The following is a 14,998-nucleotide window of genomic DNA, read 5'->3' as shown; positions in this document are numbered from 1 at the left end:
TGGCATTTTATTGTAAGGACACATTTCTCTTCTTTTTATTTATTCACACCTGTATTTATATTCACTTGGACTCATGGATTTTTCTCATAGGGGTTGTAATTTGATACTATCATTTTTTTTTGTTGTTGTTCAGATTGTCCCAAATTTGATTAGCGAGAGTCCTGTCAGGCTGGCTCCTAGCTTTTGAAATGTTCTTTTGAAATGCCTCCATCATTATTTGAACACTGTTTTCATTTTTGGTGCAGTAAGTTATTTCAGTCCTTGTACTTTCCTGTCTCAGCCTTGGAATCAGTCTGTTTTCCAAGGAGTGGAGAATGATATTTAGAAACCAAAGATGTGGGTACCAGATGTGGTCATTGCTATTGAGGTGTTGTTGCTCTGTTTCCTATAACAAGCTAATGTGACAATACCTGGGGACGTGCTTCATGGTAACCCATAAACAAGGGTTGAAGGAAGGGTTACAGTACAGGGAGATTGAAGGGGAGTATGAAATAGCATTTAACTGGAAATTCTTGAGGTTTTTCTGTGTAACATACGTATGTTACCTATCTTGAAACAGGTAGGAAGACAGGAATTACTAATGTTTGGTATCTGCTTTAACTCTTCTTTGTGAGAGTCCATATTTCTGGGCTGAGAACATTTGAGTCTTAGTCTGGTTATCTGTGGTTGTGTAGCTCTGTAACAAACTACCCAACATTTAGTGGCTTGAAACAGCAGCTATTATATCTTATGACTTGTTGGTCAGGACAGTGAGCAAGGCTTGGCTGGGCAACTTCTCTCCATGTGGTGTTGACTGTGAACACTCGTTGGTATTGATTAGGCAGTTGGAGTGATCTGGAGGGCCAAAAATGTGTTCATTCACAGGCCTGATGCCTTAAAAGGGCGTCTGAAAGGTTGGGCTTGAGTCCTACTTCTTATGTATTCTCAAGGTCTCTCCACATGGTTTCTCCGGCAGAGTAGTTAGACTTCTTTCATGGTGGCTCAGGGATCCTAGACAGTGATGAAACCAAAGAATATCCTTTAAATTAGTCTTGCAAATAGCTGTCTACTCTGGGAATTCTGATTTCTATTGCCGAAGAATGCCATTACACGTTATTTAATCTCTGACCTTCCTTATGGACTGCTTTGTTTTTTTCTTTTGGTTTTATTTTGTTGCTGACAGGATTTTTGTGAACTCCTATCAAAATTGGTAGGAAAAAAGAGAAGGCAAGTGCTTGGTTAGTGGCAATGATGCTGCATTGATTCTATTTCTAGATTTTTAGTTAGCCAGCCCTGTGACCTGTGGGCAAGTCACTCATCTCTCGGCTCTGAGTTTCCTCATCTATAAAATGAGGAAGGACTGGCTTTCCGGTATCTAAGAATCAGAATTGCCTATTTTGCAATCTATGTCATCAAGAACATTCCTTTGTGTTTTAATATAGTAGAGTAATTCTCAAGCTTTTCAGTCTTAGGAGCCCCTTACACTCTAAAATTATTGAGGACCTGGAAGAACTTTTGTTCATATGGGTTATCTCTGTATCTGTTTACCATCAAGTGGAGAGATTTTTGAAATCATCCAAAAAACCCATTTAAAAAATTACTTGTCAACAAAAATAGTTTTATATTTTTACAAAAAAGATGTATTGTCCAAAATATAACAATTTTAGAAGAATGACCTTGTTTTTACATTTTTGCAACTATGATATCTAGCTTAACAGAAAGTAGCTGGATTGTCATAGCTACTTTATGCATCATCTGTTGTGATATGCCCTGTGACCACTAGAAAACTCTATAATTGTGAGAGAAGGGCAAATGACAAATAACAAACTAATAACATTAGGAATATAGATCTGACTTCATGCACCATTGAAAGTGTCTCTAGGCCCTCCAGCCTTCAAGAATCACCGCTGTATTAGAAGGAGCTCAGGATTTTAAGTTAGATATTTCTGGGTTGGAGTCTCTGCCTTTTCCCTTTCTTTCTGTGTTACTCTTGCCAAACTGCTATTCTTTCCCAACCTTTGTGAGCTTATTTATAAAGCAGGAATAAAAAATGACAAGTTTGCATAGCTCTTGTAGAGATTAAATGAAACAAAGTACAAGAAATCATCTAGCGTAGTTCTTTTTATATAGATGATCAAGATGATTTACTGTCATTCTTTCTTTTGCTTTAATTTGAAATATTACAGAGATGAGTGAAGAAAAACATAAAGCATATAACAAGTTTAGAGAGAAAAAAAGATGTGGTAGGTTGTCAACAAAGATGGCCACCTGTGATGCTTCCAGTCACTCACTATATGTTCATGTCATTCCTCCTGTCAAGAGATGGGATCTGTTTTTGCTCCCTTTCCATGTGCACTGACTCAGTGACTTGCTTTGATCAATAGAGTGTAGCAAGAGTGATGCTGTGCCAGATCTGGGCCTTCAGAAACTTGGCAGCTTCCGCTGTTTGTCTCTTGGAGCCCTAAGTCACCATGTCATGAAGTCAGATTACCTTGCTTAGAGGGTGAGTGGCCCAGCCAGCTTCCAGCCATTCCAGCCATCTCAGGTGAGGTGTCAATATGTGAATGAAGCCATCCTGGGTTCTTCAGCCCAGGTAGACCTCTCCAGCCAACACCAGATGGAGCTGATACCAGCTGTCTCTTCTGAGCCCTGGCTAAATTTTAGAATTATAGGCAACTTGTTGCTTTAAGCCACTGAGTTTTGAAGTTACTTGTTACAAAGCAATAGATAGCTGAGAAAAGCTTATCAGTGTGAAGAAACTTTTATATATGAAAAATATAAATATTAATAGCTCCTAGAAAAATACATTTTACTCATTTTTTAATGATTAAGTGAGGATTTTCCTCATCTGGAGGGTGAGGGTAACTCTTAGACAGAAACAATGGGGGCCAGACAATGGGGGTGAACAGTGCCTCCCCTGGGAAGGAGTTACCTTTGGTACCTGAAGAATGTCTCCTCCATGCACCCACTTTGTCTTATCGTAATGGCCTAAGCTAAAAAAATTAATGTAATTTTAAGTTTTCCCAGAGAACTAAGAATGTATTATGGTCAAAATACTAATAAAGATACAGTGAATTTAAAGGCATAACATTATAAGAATTTTTTGCAGAGTTCATTTCCCCTTTGTGAAGGAGTAAGCTGTTTGTCTCAGATGTAATAGTTATCATTCTGTGAAGCTGGCAGAAACCTGCCTTTCTGGTTTGTAATGTCATGTTAATCTGCAAAGGTGTTATTACTCATTTGAAATATTCTTCGTTCTGGTTGAAAGCCCCATTGATGGTATTTTCAAATAAACTTGTCCTACTAGTGAGTCTTTCTCTAAGATTATAAGCCTTTTGTAGCTCTATTCTTTCTGGAATGTTGCTAGTATGTCAGTAATGAAAGTAATCCATCTCATTTGCTAAGAGTTAAGTGGAATACAATTCACAATCCAGAAATATGTAATAGGCATTTACTCTCATTTTAAAAGTAAATTAATATATTGTTACATTGAGATGAAGTTTTGCTGATTAGTTATAAAAAATCAGGTGCTCCCTTTATTTTTATTTTCTTAACTGTCTCATATCAAGTCTTTATTTTTTTGATGATGGAAAATCAAATTTCTGTCAGATTTATTTTATTGCATAAAAATTTCTATGCAAGTTTTAGGTATAAAAATGTAATATATGGCTTCCTCAGTTTTTGGTGTTTTAGCCATTTTAAATATAAGATATTTATTCCTTATGCTACCTTTAGAATATATTGAGTTTATTGGAATTATATGTCACTGAAACAAATATATATTTTAAAATTAAAAGTAAACTGAATCTCTGGGTATCAGGTGATATAACAAAATACATGGATCTGGTCAGCTTTTTCTTTAATTTCATAAGTCTGATTGGTCAAGAAAAATGGAAATCTTCAGAAGAAACAGGAAGAAAGGTTCAATTTATAGACACCATGTTATTGGCCCTTGGTATTAATTCAGTGAACTTTTAGGCAGCTCTTACTGAGAATAAGTTATTGGACTGCATAGAAAGTAAGTGGTGTGTGATACTCAGCACATGCTTTCCAAATGTCTAAACATAAGTAGGAAAGTTAACAGAAGGAATAAATGGCCATCTTAAGAGTGCAAGAGTGTAAGTATCAGAGACAGGCAAAAATAAGAAACTTGGTAGGTTCAATGGAGGGAGAGGTCATAATGAGGTTGAGAGGATTTGGACAGGCTTTATGAAGAAGGTGGCATTTTAACTGGATCTTGAAGGATAAGTAGGATTTTAACCATGACATAGAGCAGGAAAGATATCCCAGGGAGACCTTCTGAAACCTGAAATGGGAAGCATTTCTTTCAGGTTTCCAAATATCCCTCCCTGATATTTGGGGTGTTACCCAGTTCATTCTCTCAAACGTCTCATTAGTGGAGGTCCATTATTATCGAAGACAAAATTTTAATTTATTTATTGACTTCAGAAAGTCCTTGGGCATGTTATCGTTGTACCTTATTTTGTGGCATCTTGTGAATTCCCCATTTTGGCAGAGGTTTCTTCTGGAAATGGTCAGAAGAAAACTGGAATGGCATTAATATCATTTGCATGTCTTTTTCTTTTTTTTTGAGATGGAGTCTTGCTCCGTCACCCAGGCTGGAGTGCAGTATCGCAATCTCGGCTCACTGCAACCTCCGCCTCCTGGCTTCAGGCAATTTTCCTGTCTCAGCCTCCCCAGGCACGTGCCACTATGCCCAGCTAAGTTTTTGTATTTTTAATAGAGACAGGGTTTCACCGTGTTAGCCAGGATGGTCTCAATCTCCTGACCTTGTAGTAGCTGGGACCACAGACGCCTGCCATCATGCTTGGCTAATTTTTTTTTTTTTTTTTTTTTTTTAGTAGCGATGGGGTTTCACATTGTTGGTGAGGCAGGTGTCAAACTCCTGACCTCAGGTGATCCACCCGCCTCGACCTCCCAAATTGCTGGGATTACAGGCATGAGCCACCACGTCCGGCTGACTTCCATATCTTTTCCTTTGCAAAGTATTGAAAGAAGTAAGGTTAAGAATCAAGATTTCATTAAATTTCAAATGAAACTAGCCATCTGACTTAGAAATGAAGCCCCTTTTCAGCATGTTAAGGAATGGGGGTGCATAGCTTCCACACTGGTATATAATGGCCTGTAATAGTTTGGTCTACCTGTTCAAAAGGCTCAGGAATAATTCAGATTAAAAAGTTACAAGGTGGCCGGGCGCGGTGGCTCACGCCTGTAATCCCAGCACTTTGGGAGGCCAAGACGGGCAGATCACAAGGTCAGGAGATTGAGACCATCCTGGCTAACACGGTGAAACCCCGTCTACTAAAAATACAAATTAGCCGGGCATGGTGGTAGGCACCTGTAGTCCCAGCTACTTCGGAGGCTGAGGAAGGAGAATGGCGTGAACCCGGGAGGCGGAGCTGGCAGTGAGCGGAGATTGCGCCACTGCACTCCAGCCTAGGGGACACAGCGAGACTCCGTCTCAAAAAAAAAAAAAAAAGAAAGTTACCTTTTTTTGGAGCGGTTGGGGAGTATGAATTGTTTATATGTAAATATAGTATACAAATTAACAGCTTATCACTATATTCCTCTACGCATTCCTTACCTAACACTTCTTGGTGCATAAACCAAATTGACAAACTACCTACCTCCACAGCAAAAAAAGGTAATGACTAATTTCTGCCTGGTTGCCTTTTCTTTTCAAGAATTGCAAGTAATATGTGTGCCTGGTTGCTAGTCCAAGGCACAAAAGGATTTTTTTTTTTTTTTTTTGAGATGGAATCTCGTTCTGTCGCCCAGGCTGCAGTGCAATGGCATGATCTCGGCTTACTGCAACCTCCATCTCCCCGGTTCAAGCGATTCTTCTGCCTCAGCCTCCCGAGAAGCTGGAATTACAGGCGCGCGCCACTACGCCCAGCTAAGTTTTTGTATTTTTAGTAGAGACGGGGTTTCACCATGTTAGCCAGGATGGTCTCAATCTCCTGACCTCATGATCCACCCGCCTCGGCCTCCCAAAGTGTTGGGATTACAGGCGTGAGCCAACGCGCCCACCCTACAAAAGGACTTTTGATGATAACCAAATCTCTCCCTGTCTCACTTTCTTAATAAAGTTTTTAGTCACTTTTTAGAAGTTTCTTAGTCGCTTCATAGCCCTAGGGCTTCTCAGGGATTCTAATAGGCTGGTCAAAGACTTCCCGCATCACATCACTTTGCATTATATTCTGGAATTCTGAAAGATAATCATCCTCCTTTCTTCTGGCATTTATTAGTGTACTTTTCCCATTTTCTACAGAGTAAGCATTTGCTGGTATTAGGCAATAAATAAATAAATATTTCAATGAATGAAGTCATGTGTTTCATAATACCCTTTTTTCCTGTAATAAATCCTAGGACTGGCCCCTTCCTGGACAAATATACTTTAATCGCACTTTGGTTCTATGTCAGTTCTCTGTCAGTTCTTCATTTCTTTATTCAAAGATAATTTCTTCTGGACCTGAAGACTTTACACCTGAACTGCAAAATATTGGCCCATAGGCGGTCTCTACAAAGTACCCATAAGAAGAATGAAATTATCCATGTGTATAAGGGCAGGAGGCATAACAATGGAATACTGATTGGGCAAAGGGTTATTGGAAGAGGTCAGTTAGGGCAGAATGGACAGAAGTGTAAGCTGGTGATATATAACTCCACCCCAATAGCTAATTTACCTCTGGCATCCATGCTCTCTAAGTCTTATCATATTACAGTATGACAGATGAAAAGTTAAGAGGTTTTCATGTGTGTATTTACTTGAAGTAGTGACAGAAATACAGCATTTCTGAGACTCTCCTGGCCCTGCTCCAGGTGCCTGTGTAGACACACCTGCACTATACAGAAAGCTATAGAGGGAATCACGAGGTGTCATATTTTTTTATGGTCAGCACTGGATTTGTTGCATAACACTGGATGCTTTCCTTGTGTCCTCTCGGTAGAGGGTAACAAAAGATGCTAAAGGATAATATTTGCAAAGCATTTGCAGCACCAGATTCTATATAAATGCAAAATTGTCACAAAAGATTGGCATGTTCTGGTAGTTTGGGAATCATCATTTTGGAAAATTTTCAAATTTGATGATTTCTTCCTCTGCATGAAAATTTTAGAGTTTCTGTATACTTTCTAAACTCCCGAGCTGGTTTTCTGAGCTTGCTTTTGTGTATAATCTTTGTGGGTAGAATATTAGATCCTTTTTATGCTTTGTAAATCTATTATCTTTATTTGAAAACCCTAACATTTCTGCTGGACACTGAAGCACAAATATAGTTTGCATAAAGACATTTGATTTACATATTTTTAAAATCTGTACCTTCTCGTTGTCATACGTAATTTCAGGCATAATTGTTTCCTCTTTGTTCACGAACCACTTCTTGTTTACCTGTTTGGGATGGAAGAATTAGGTGGAGTTGTGTGACTCTACCTGCTCTAGTTATTTCATCTGTTTCTCTCTGTGCCTAGATGGGAGAAAGGACCCATAAGTGAGATTAGATCAAAATGGAAGACTATCTTCATATGCCAGCATTCCAGAAATATTTTGAAGTAAGAGGAAAGGTGTGTGTGCACTTTCTACAGTAACCTGGAAAGTAAGAAAGTTTGATCTAAAATTTTAGATCAAAGAGACAGAATCTCACTCAATCTGTCGCCCAGGCTGGGGTGCAGCAGTGCGATCTGGTCTCAGTGGACCAGAAATGATAAGAAAAATTCCTGAAAGGCAAATGGGAAACAATTGGAGGTGTAAACCACAGCCCAAAACATGAGCAAAAGAACTACGAAAGGTTGTAGTGATGGACTGAGTATTCCAAGCTTAGTGGCTGTAGATAGATGGGAATCATAAAAAGCTCTGGGAAACCATTAGTGTGATATCTGTAGAGCCTGTGAGATACTCAGTATCTTTCCAGTAAATTCTTTTCATAGTTACATTGGACAGAATTTATTTTAGGAGTCCTTGCTTGATGTACTTACACCAAGGATGCGCTTACAAAAAGGATAAGCTTTTTGTATTCGTCATGATATTTTTAGTATACAATTGGATCCAATTTTCTGTACTGTTACTCAGGATTTTTACTTGGGATACTGGCCTGCCTCTTGAGCCAAACATACATATTCAGAAAATGAAGGTGGTAGATTGCCTGAATGTTCCTATTTTGTACCTCAAGAGTGCTGTAGCCAGGTGTGGTAGTGCATGCCTGTAGTCCCAGCTACTCAGGAGGCTGAGGCGGGAGGATCACTTGGAGGTTGCAGTGAGCCAAGATCACACCACCGCATTCCAGCCTGGGTGACAGAGTGAGACCCTGTCTCAGGAAAAAGATAAGAATGCTGGAAAATCTGACTCAGGAATCAGTCATTTCTACTGCTTGTCACAGCTGATTCCATCTTTGGATGCCTTTGCTATTGGATACTCTCTTACTCTTGGGAGCCACTCTGTGAATTAATCCTAAACTCTTGCTCAGAAGTCAAAGTCCTTGGCTGAAACCACAGATCATATGCCTGTGACCTGGCTGTCAGTTATTCTGGGAGCCTGATTCCTGCCTCCACCAAGACTCACATAGGGGGATTGTTTGCACATTAGCAGAGGGTTTGATATGTACCCAGAACAAAAAGGACTAAAGCGGGAATTTCTCTAAGATTTGGCATTAGAAACTCTTTTAATGTAACTCAAAGCTGAAAGGACAAACATCATATACTCATCTTTTATTCCCAAAAAGAAGTTGATAAAACTGTTAGTCATTGATTAAAGGCCAAAACAGAATAAGACCAAAAAAAGCAGAATTGAAGGAACCATCTATTTGATTAAGGATATGCGTTCGGGCCATACACCAGCCATTATACTTAGTGGTGAAATTTTAGAAGCAATTCCATTACAGTCAGGATGAAGACAGGGTGCATGTTCTCAAAACTACTAGTTATTCTTTTATTGAGGTCCCAGCCAATGCAGTAAGAAAAGAAGAAATAAATGTGGAGGAGCATTTTGAAAAAGCATTTTGAAAAGTGATTATCTGAGAAGACTCCATAGACAAACTAAGAAGAATTTAGCAAGACGGCTGGGAATAAGACCGATAGGGAATATTAGTTGGCTTTCCAATGCATTAGCAATAGACAGTCAGAAAGTATAACAGCAATAAAACTAAAATAGCTAAGAACCAGCCTGTATTATTTTTTATTGTTGCATAACAAATTATCACTAGCACAGTGGTTTAAACATACTGTCATTTATTATTTCACAGTTCTGTAGGCCACAAGTCCAGGATGTCATGGCTGGCTTCCCTGCAGGGCCCCACAAGGATGAAATCAAGGTGTTAGTCAGCTGAGCACTTATCTGAGGATGATGGGGAAGAATCGACTTCCAAATCCTTGTTGGCTGTTGGCAGAATCCCGCTTTTGTGGTTGTAGGACTGAGGTTCCCATCTCTTTGCTGGCTGTTAGCTGGGGGCTCCCCTCAGGTCCTGAGGCTGTTCTCATTCTTCTCAGATAGCCCCCTTCATCTTTCAAGTGACAGGGAAGTGTGGAACCCTTCTCATGGTTTGAATATAGTTGACTTTCCCCCTCCTTTTCCCTTCTGCTGGAGAAAGTGCTGTGCGTTTTAGAGCCCATTTGATTAGGCCCACTTCAGTGATCTCCCTATCTTAACGTCAACTGTGCCATATAGCATAACACAATTATAGGGGTGGTATTCTCATCATGCAGATTCCAGAGGTCAGGGCAGGACATCTTTGGGGGAGGGAGGGCATTTGGTAAATTTGCTTGCCACAAAGCCTAAATAGAATTTTGTAAGACCCACATCAAAAGTGTAAAATTTCCTCGAAGGATATAAAAGACAACCATAGAGGTTTTACTCTGTAAATATCTTAGTATCTACACCTCCCCCTACCATGTCATCTGGTCTGTCAATTAAATTTAATTCCAGTTAAATCCCCAGCAGAATCGTTTATTCAATTGGGTAGCTGGTTCTTAACGTCCCTGAGTTGAGAAAAATGTTTAAGAACTAGCAAAGATAGTTTTGAAAAAGAAAGATGGATATCAAACAAATTAAACTACATACATTAAAATCTTGGGGGTATTGGTTCTGGAATAACCCGTGAGATAGAATACTGGGGATTCATTTAATAGATGATAAAGTTGTTTCAAATCAACAGGGAAATGATGGCTTTTTTTGGTAAATCGTGGTGCAGTTGTCTGTCCATTTGGAAGCAAAGTTGGGCCCTTATCCCAAGAACAAAAATAATTTCCAGATGGAATGAAGAGCTAAGTATAAGTAAAATTCTACAAGTATTTAGAAGTACTTAGGAGAATTTGCTCATAAACTTTGGGTTAGGGAATGCCTAACTCAAAGGCTAGGAAATGCAATTGACTAGTAAGCACATGAAAGAGTGCTTGCTTTTATTAATGTCAGGAAAATGTAAATTAAAACAATTCCTTTATTCCCCTCTTTTTTTGCTCAATCAGATTGGAAAAAAGTTTTGCAATCCGAATGTTGGCAAGGGTGTGGGGAAAACATATACTCTCATCAAATGAATTGTAATGGTCTTTTTGGCAGTGCCCACTGTAATTATGAGTATACATATCCTTCAGATGAGTAATTTCACTTCAAGATTTTTACCTCCGAGAAATACACGGGTACATGAGCACAGAGACATTTACAGGCCACTGTGGCATTGTGATTATTGCAGAAAATGTCCAATAACCTAAAGATTCATCATGGAAGGGCTTTTTGTTTATAAATTATTTAATGGATTTTGAAAAAGGAACCAGTTAAAGTTAGTCGAAGTAATTTAGAGGAAAACAAAATACCTATGGACTTTGTAACAAGAACTTGAAGAAAGTTCTTGGTGTGTACACCCTGGTGTGTACTTTTATAACCTCATATTGCCCATTTTATAATACATTTAATAAAAACATTTCTCTCATGTTAACAATCCATTTTCTAAAAGCAGTGCAGTATTAAGTGCTCACCATACATGGATAAACGCATCCTGGCAATTTTCTGAGGGAAGATGAAACTGAACAAAAGCCCTCCTTTATTACCATAATGTGAGACTTGCTGTGGGATTTCTTTTATTATCTTGTTTTACCAGCCAGAGATGGGGTGAGAGAAAGGAAGAGGCTGTATCTATACAAGTATTTCTTACATGTGTGAATAATTGATTTTTAGTATGTCAGATGATAAGAATCTTAATTTAAAGAATCTGTATATGTAGTAGGTGGGGAGAGAAGAGATTAGCTTTTTAGGTAGTTATCAGTGTTTAAAAAGCAGCCAAAAGAAAAGTTTTGTGTCTTTGCTTATGTGAAAGAGATAAAGTGAAATATCTTCACAGGGGCTTTTCAGAACATTAGTTTTAGCAGCTTTAATCTTTGGGTTTATTATTTAAGGATTGAAGATAAAAGCTTTGACTATTGTTAGTTTTATATATGTTCTGTATTCATTGTGAGAGTAATGCTATAGGTGAAAATTGCTTTTTAAAATGAGAGAATGGTGGGATTTTTAAACAAAGTGTTTTTTTGATGCATTTATTAGATGTACTTCATATAAAAGATTATCTTTATTGAAAGAAGAATTTTGTCCTGAAGATAATTTATAATCCCAGAAGAAAGAAGCTTATATTAATTTAAAACCCACTACGATTTAAAAAGTGTTTTCCAAAGCAATTTCTATAATACATTTTGCTTTAAATCATGTTTTTTTCTTCATAATTGAGGCACAACTTACAGAGAAGAACCATGGTCTAATACAATTGCTGCTATTGTGAGTGAAACTAATAAAAGATGAGAACCATGATTGTGTACTACTTAGGAACAAAAGGGCAGTTAAAAAAATATAAAACTGAATTATTTTTGCAGAAGTCAACGAAAGGTTCCGTTGTCCTTGACCACGTATTCCATCATGTAAACCTTGTGGAGATAGATTATTTTGGGCTACGTTACTGTGACAGAAGCCATCAGACGGTGAGTAGGGTGACTTTGTGTTAAATTTTTCTGGTTATAAATTTCACTCTGTCTCTGGCTTTTCCTGATATGGTTTTAGGTGATTAGGTTCTTTGTCACTGAAAAAGACTTTGAAAATCTCAAACATGTTTTCCCCTGATAATTTCTTTGCATTTTTTCCTCTTCTGCCAAAAGTCTATAGAGTTGCTGGATTCACAGCTTCTGTACATGTGTAGTCGTCTTTGCAGATGGCATATGTGGTTTCCAGATTTGCAACCTTATCATAGTGAATGCAAAGCATGAGTGAACATGGAGGACTGAATATGTCGTTTAATATGTGTTAGAAGGCAAGTGGCTAGTCTCTTGAGGTGACAGATATTAATTGCCTTTTAAGAAAGGGAATGGTTAGAGAAGAAATAACAGTGTAAAAAAAAAAAGTGACTACCTAAGTTTTGTAAGTGAGATGAGCTGTTACAAAATAAAATAAGTAGAGGTTTTTTTGTTCATGAACCTGATGAAATAAGAGTAATAAAGGCAACTTAGCTTTTAGTTCTTGTGTCAGTTGTTCACAAAGGTTAATTCAGAGGGTCTTCCAGTCCAGAGTAGAGAGTTACTAAGAAATTCACCACAATGGAGAAACTTTGGAGTGAAGATTTTGAAGGATGAAAGGATATTCATTAATGTGACTTTTGGTTTAGTCTAAGAAAGTAAAGATCTTAGCTTCAGATAGGCACAGCCTCATTATGCAGAGTGCTCACATGCTTATCTCAGAAATACCCTATTTGACTTGCCTTTTATTTTTCATCCTATTCAACTGCTGTTGAAATAGAGATGTCCTCCTCTTCCTTCATTTGTTCTCCCATCCTCCACTGGGTCATTTGTGGTACATTCAGTGAAGAACATGATTTTCTGAGTGGTGTTTCCACTATTGATGATGATCACTTGTGACTTTTCTTGAGCTAGTTCCTTAATCTTTTCTGTTTCACAGGAGGATTTCATAAGGTTGGAATGAAAAATTGGGTATGTTGGATAGCTTTCCATAGAAAGGAATAACTTTCTAAAGGCTAGTGGTCATTATGGCATGTTGCAAAAAAGGGGAACAGACATGTTTAGAAGTCCACTGAATTCTATCTTGTACAGACCACAAATAAATATAGCAGTACTGTAAATCTATACAGAAAGATTAAATTGAAGGCTAAAGAAGGTGTCATGTGCTACATTCATATTTTTGAAATAACATTTTTTTCCTAGCAGAGAAAACTACAGTTTTCTGATCTTATCTACTGTGTCAGACTTTGCCTGGAAAGATTGACTGTCTTGCTAAAGTTATATAGACCTTGTCGGTCTCTATCTTCCCCCTTACCTTTTTTAAACTTTGCAAAGGAAAAATGTGAAAAGCTAGAGAATTTCAAAACAATGGCCCCTACTGTAGCAGTTAGTGTTGCTAGTTTGTTGAAAGTTTTGTAGGGTTTAAATTAAGAACATTTTTTTCCTCTTACTTTTACTCCTAAAGGTTTGCCATTTATGATAGTGTTTATAATACAGGTTTTAGGAGAAATGACACATTTAGAAGGAGAAAGCTCTTAAGTCATATTGTTTTGATGTGATAAGAATATCAGGTGTGCAGATGACATGAAAAAACTATTCTTTCCCTGTTTTTGTTATATTCTAATAGTGAACTCAGCTAAAATAGAGATGATTTGTAAACATTGCTTAGTCTTTGCGTGTTCACATGTATTGTCTGATTACCTTTTAATTGTAGGAGGCTCTGAGAATAATGTAATGAAATTTTGTACTTCATCTTGGTAACAGTTTTATCAAAAGTATATTAGAAGCAATCCTGCATATCTGACAGTTACTTAAAACAAATAAAGATTTAAAAAAACCCTGTGTGAAAATAGTACAGGGTATGGTTAAAAAATCTTTGTCTTAAAAACCAAATATCGTTTCCCATTTACAACCATTTGTCTTAAAAACCAAATGGTTTTCATGAATGTTGATTGAATTACTGTACATTCGGGACCTCACATAGCAGAGAAGTTGTCTGCACTGGAGGACCAGGAGAACCTAGAACCCTGGAACTCATCATTCTCCATTATTATCACCATCATCGTCAGTGCACCACTGACTGTAAATATTTTTGTTTGTTGAAATTGTATGCTCAGAAAAGTTCTCTAAAGTATTATTAACTTTCTGTTGGAGATGATGAAATGCAAACTAAGAAGGTTAAGCATCTTTCCCAAGGTCGCATAATCAGCACGTATTGGGACCAGAATTCCACCCCAAGTCTGAGTGCCTCCAAGACCTTTCAAACACTGTAATATCCTGACTTTCAAGATAATTGAAATTGCAGCAGCACAGTCTTCCCTTTAAGGAACTGGTGTATTTGAAATTAATCAGAGGCTGGAAGGAACTTGAGCCATCTTCTAGGCTTTCAGAAGTTACTATAAATGGATTGTGATCTGGTGGAATGGATAGCTGCCTTGGGAGTCACAAGATAGGTTTGAGTCCTGTGTCTGCTCCTAAAAAATGGTGAAATCACTTAATTTTTCTGAATCTTGATATGCTTATCTGTAAATTGACAATAAAATGCTTTTTCTCCTCAACTGTCAGGATTGATATAGTACTAAATCAGAACACATGATAGCTCTTTGTAGATGATAAGGCATTAAACTTGTAAAAGTCCTTTCCTTTTGAAACTAGGATGGGAGAAAATATTGCTGGTGGTATCAGTGGAATGAAGGAAGAAGGAAAAAGTCTGGAAGAAAGAAAAGAAAAAATTAAATAAACTAGATTCTTAAATACCTTTGAGATTTTTGAAGATGAGTTTTGTTGATACTGAAAGCAGTAATAAATATAAATGTGATATCTCAATACTACTTCTGGTTTTAGGATTAGTTTTGAAAGGGAAAGCGTTTAGCCTGGGCATAGAGCCTATTTTCTGTTCCACTCTGGCTTGTGCCAGTCAGGTTCGTTCTTGATCCAGACTGGTGTGTGTGGGGATGTAGGTCTCTCATATTAGGGCCTTGGTTTGACTTACAGAAAATTCCCAGAAATTATAGTTTTG

At 37.8% G+C, this 14,998-nt stretch overlaps 1 protein-coding gene across 4 annotated transcripts in view; it reads left to right on the top strand.

Moving 5' to 3' along the window:
• The window catches only part of EPB41L4A (erythrocyte membrane protein band 4.1 like 4A), a 274,611-nt gene that overhangs the window by 99,059 nt on the left and 160,554 nt on the right, over nt 1–14,998 (top strand). For 3 of the 4 annotated variants that reach the window (XM_055387555.2, XM_004042349.5, XM_055387551.2), the window contains exon 2: nt 11,848–11,952. The exons of the other annotated variant lie outside the window; for it this stretch is intronic. In XM_055387555.2, the coding sequence (XP_055243530.1) occupies nt 11,848–11,952 (105 nt within the window). The remainder of the gene's footprint in view (nt 1–11,847; nt 11,953–14,998) is intronic. 4 annotated transcript variants of the gene reach the window in all.

This window comes from Gorilla gorilla, chromosome 4 (assembly GCF_029281585.2).
Source record: "Gorilla gorilla gorilla isolate KB3781 chromosome 4, NHGRI_mGorGor1-v2.1_pri, whole genome shotgun sequence".
Classification (NCBI taxonomy): Eukaryota; Metazoa; Chordata; class Mammalia; order Primates; family Hominidae; genus Gorilla; species Gorilla gorilla.
The sequence above is the reverse complement of the archived record's forward strand: the minus strand, read 5'-3'. Positions and strand labels throughout refer to the sequence as shown.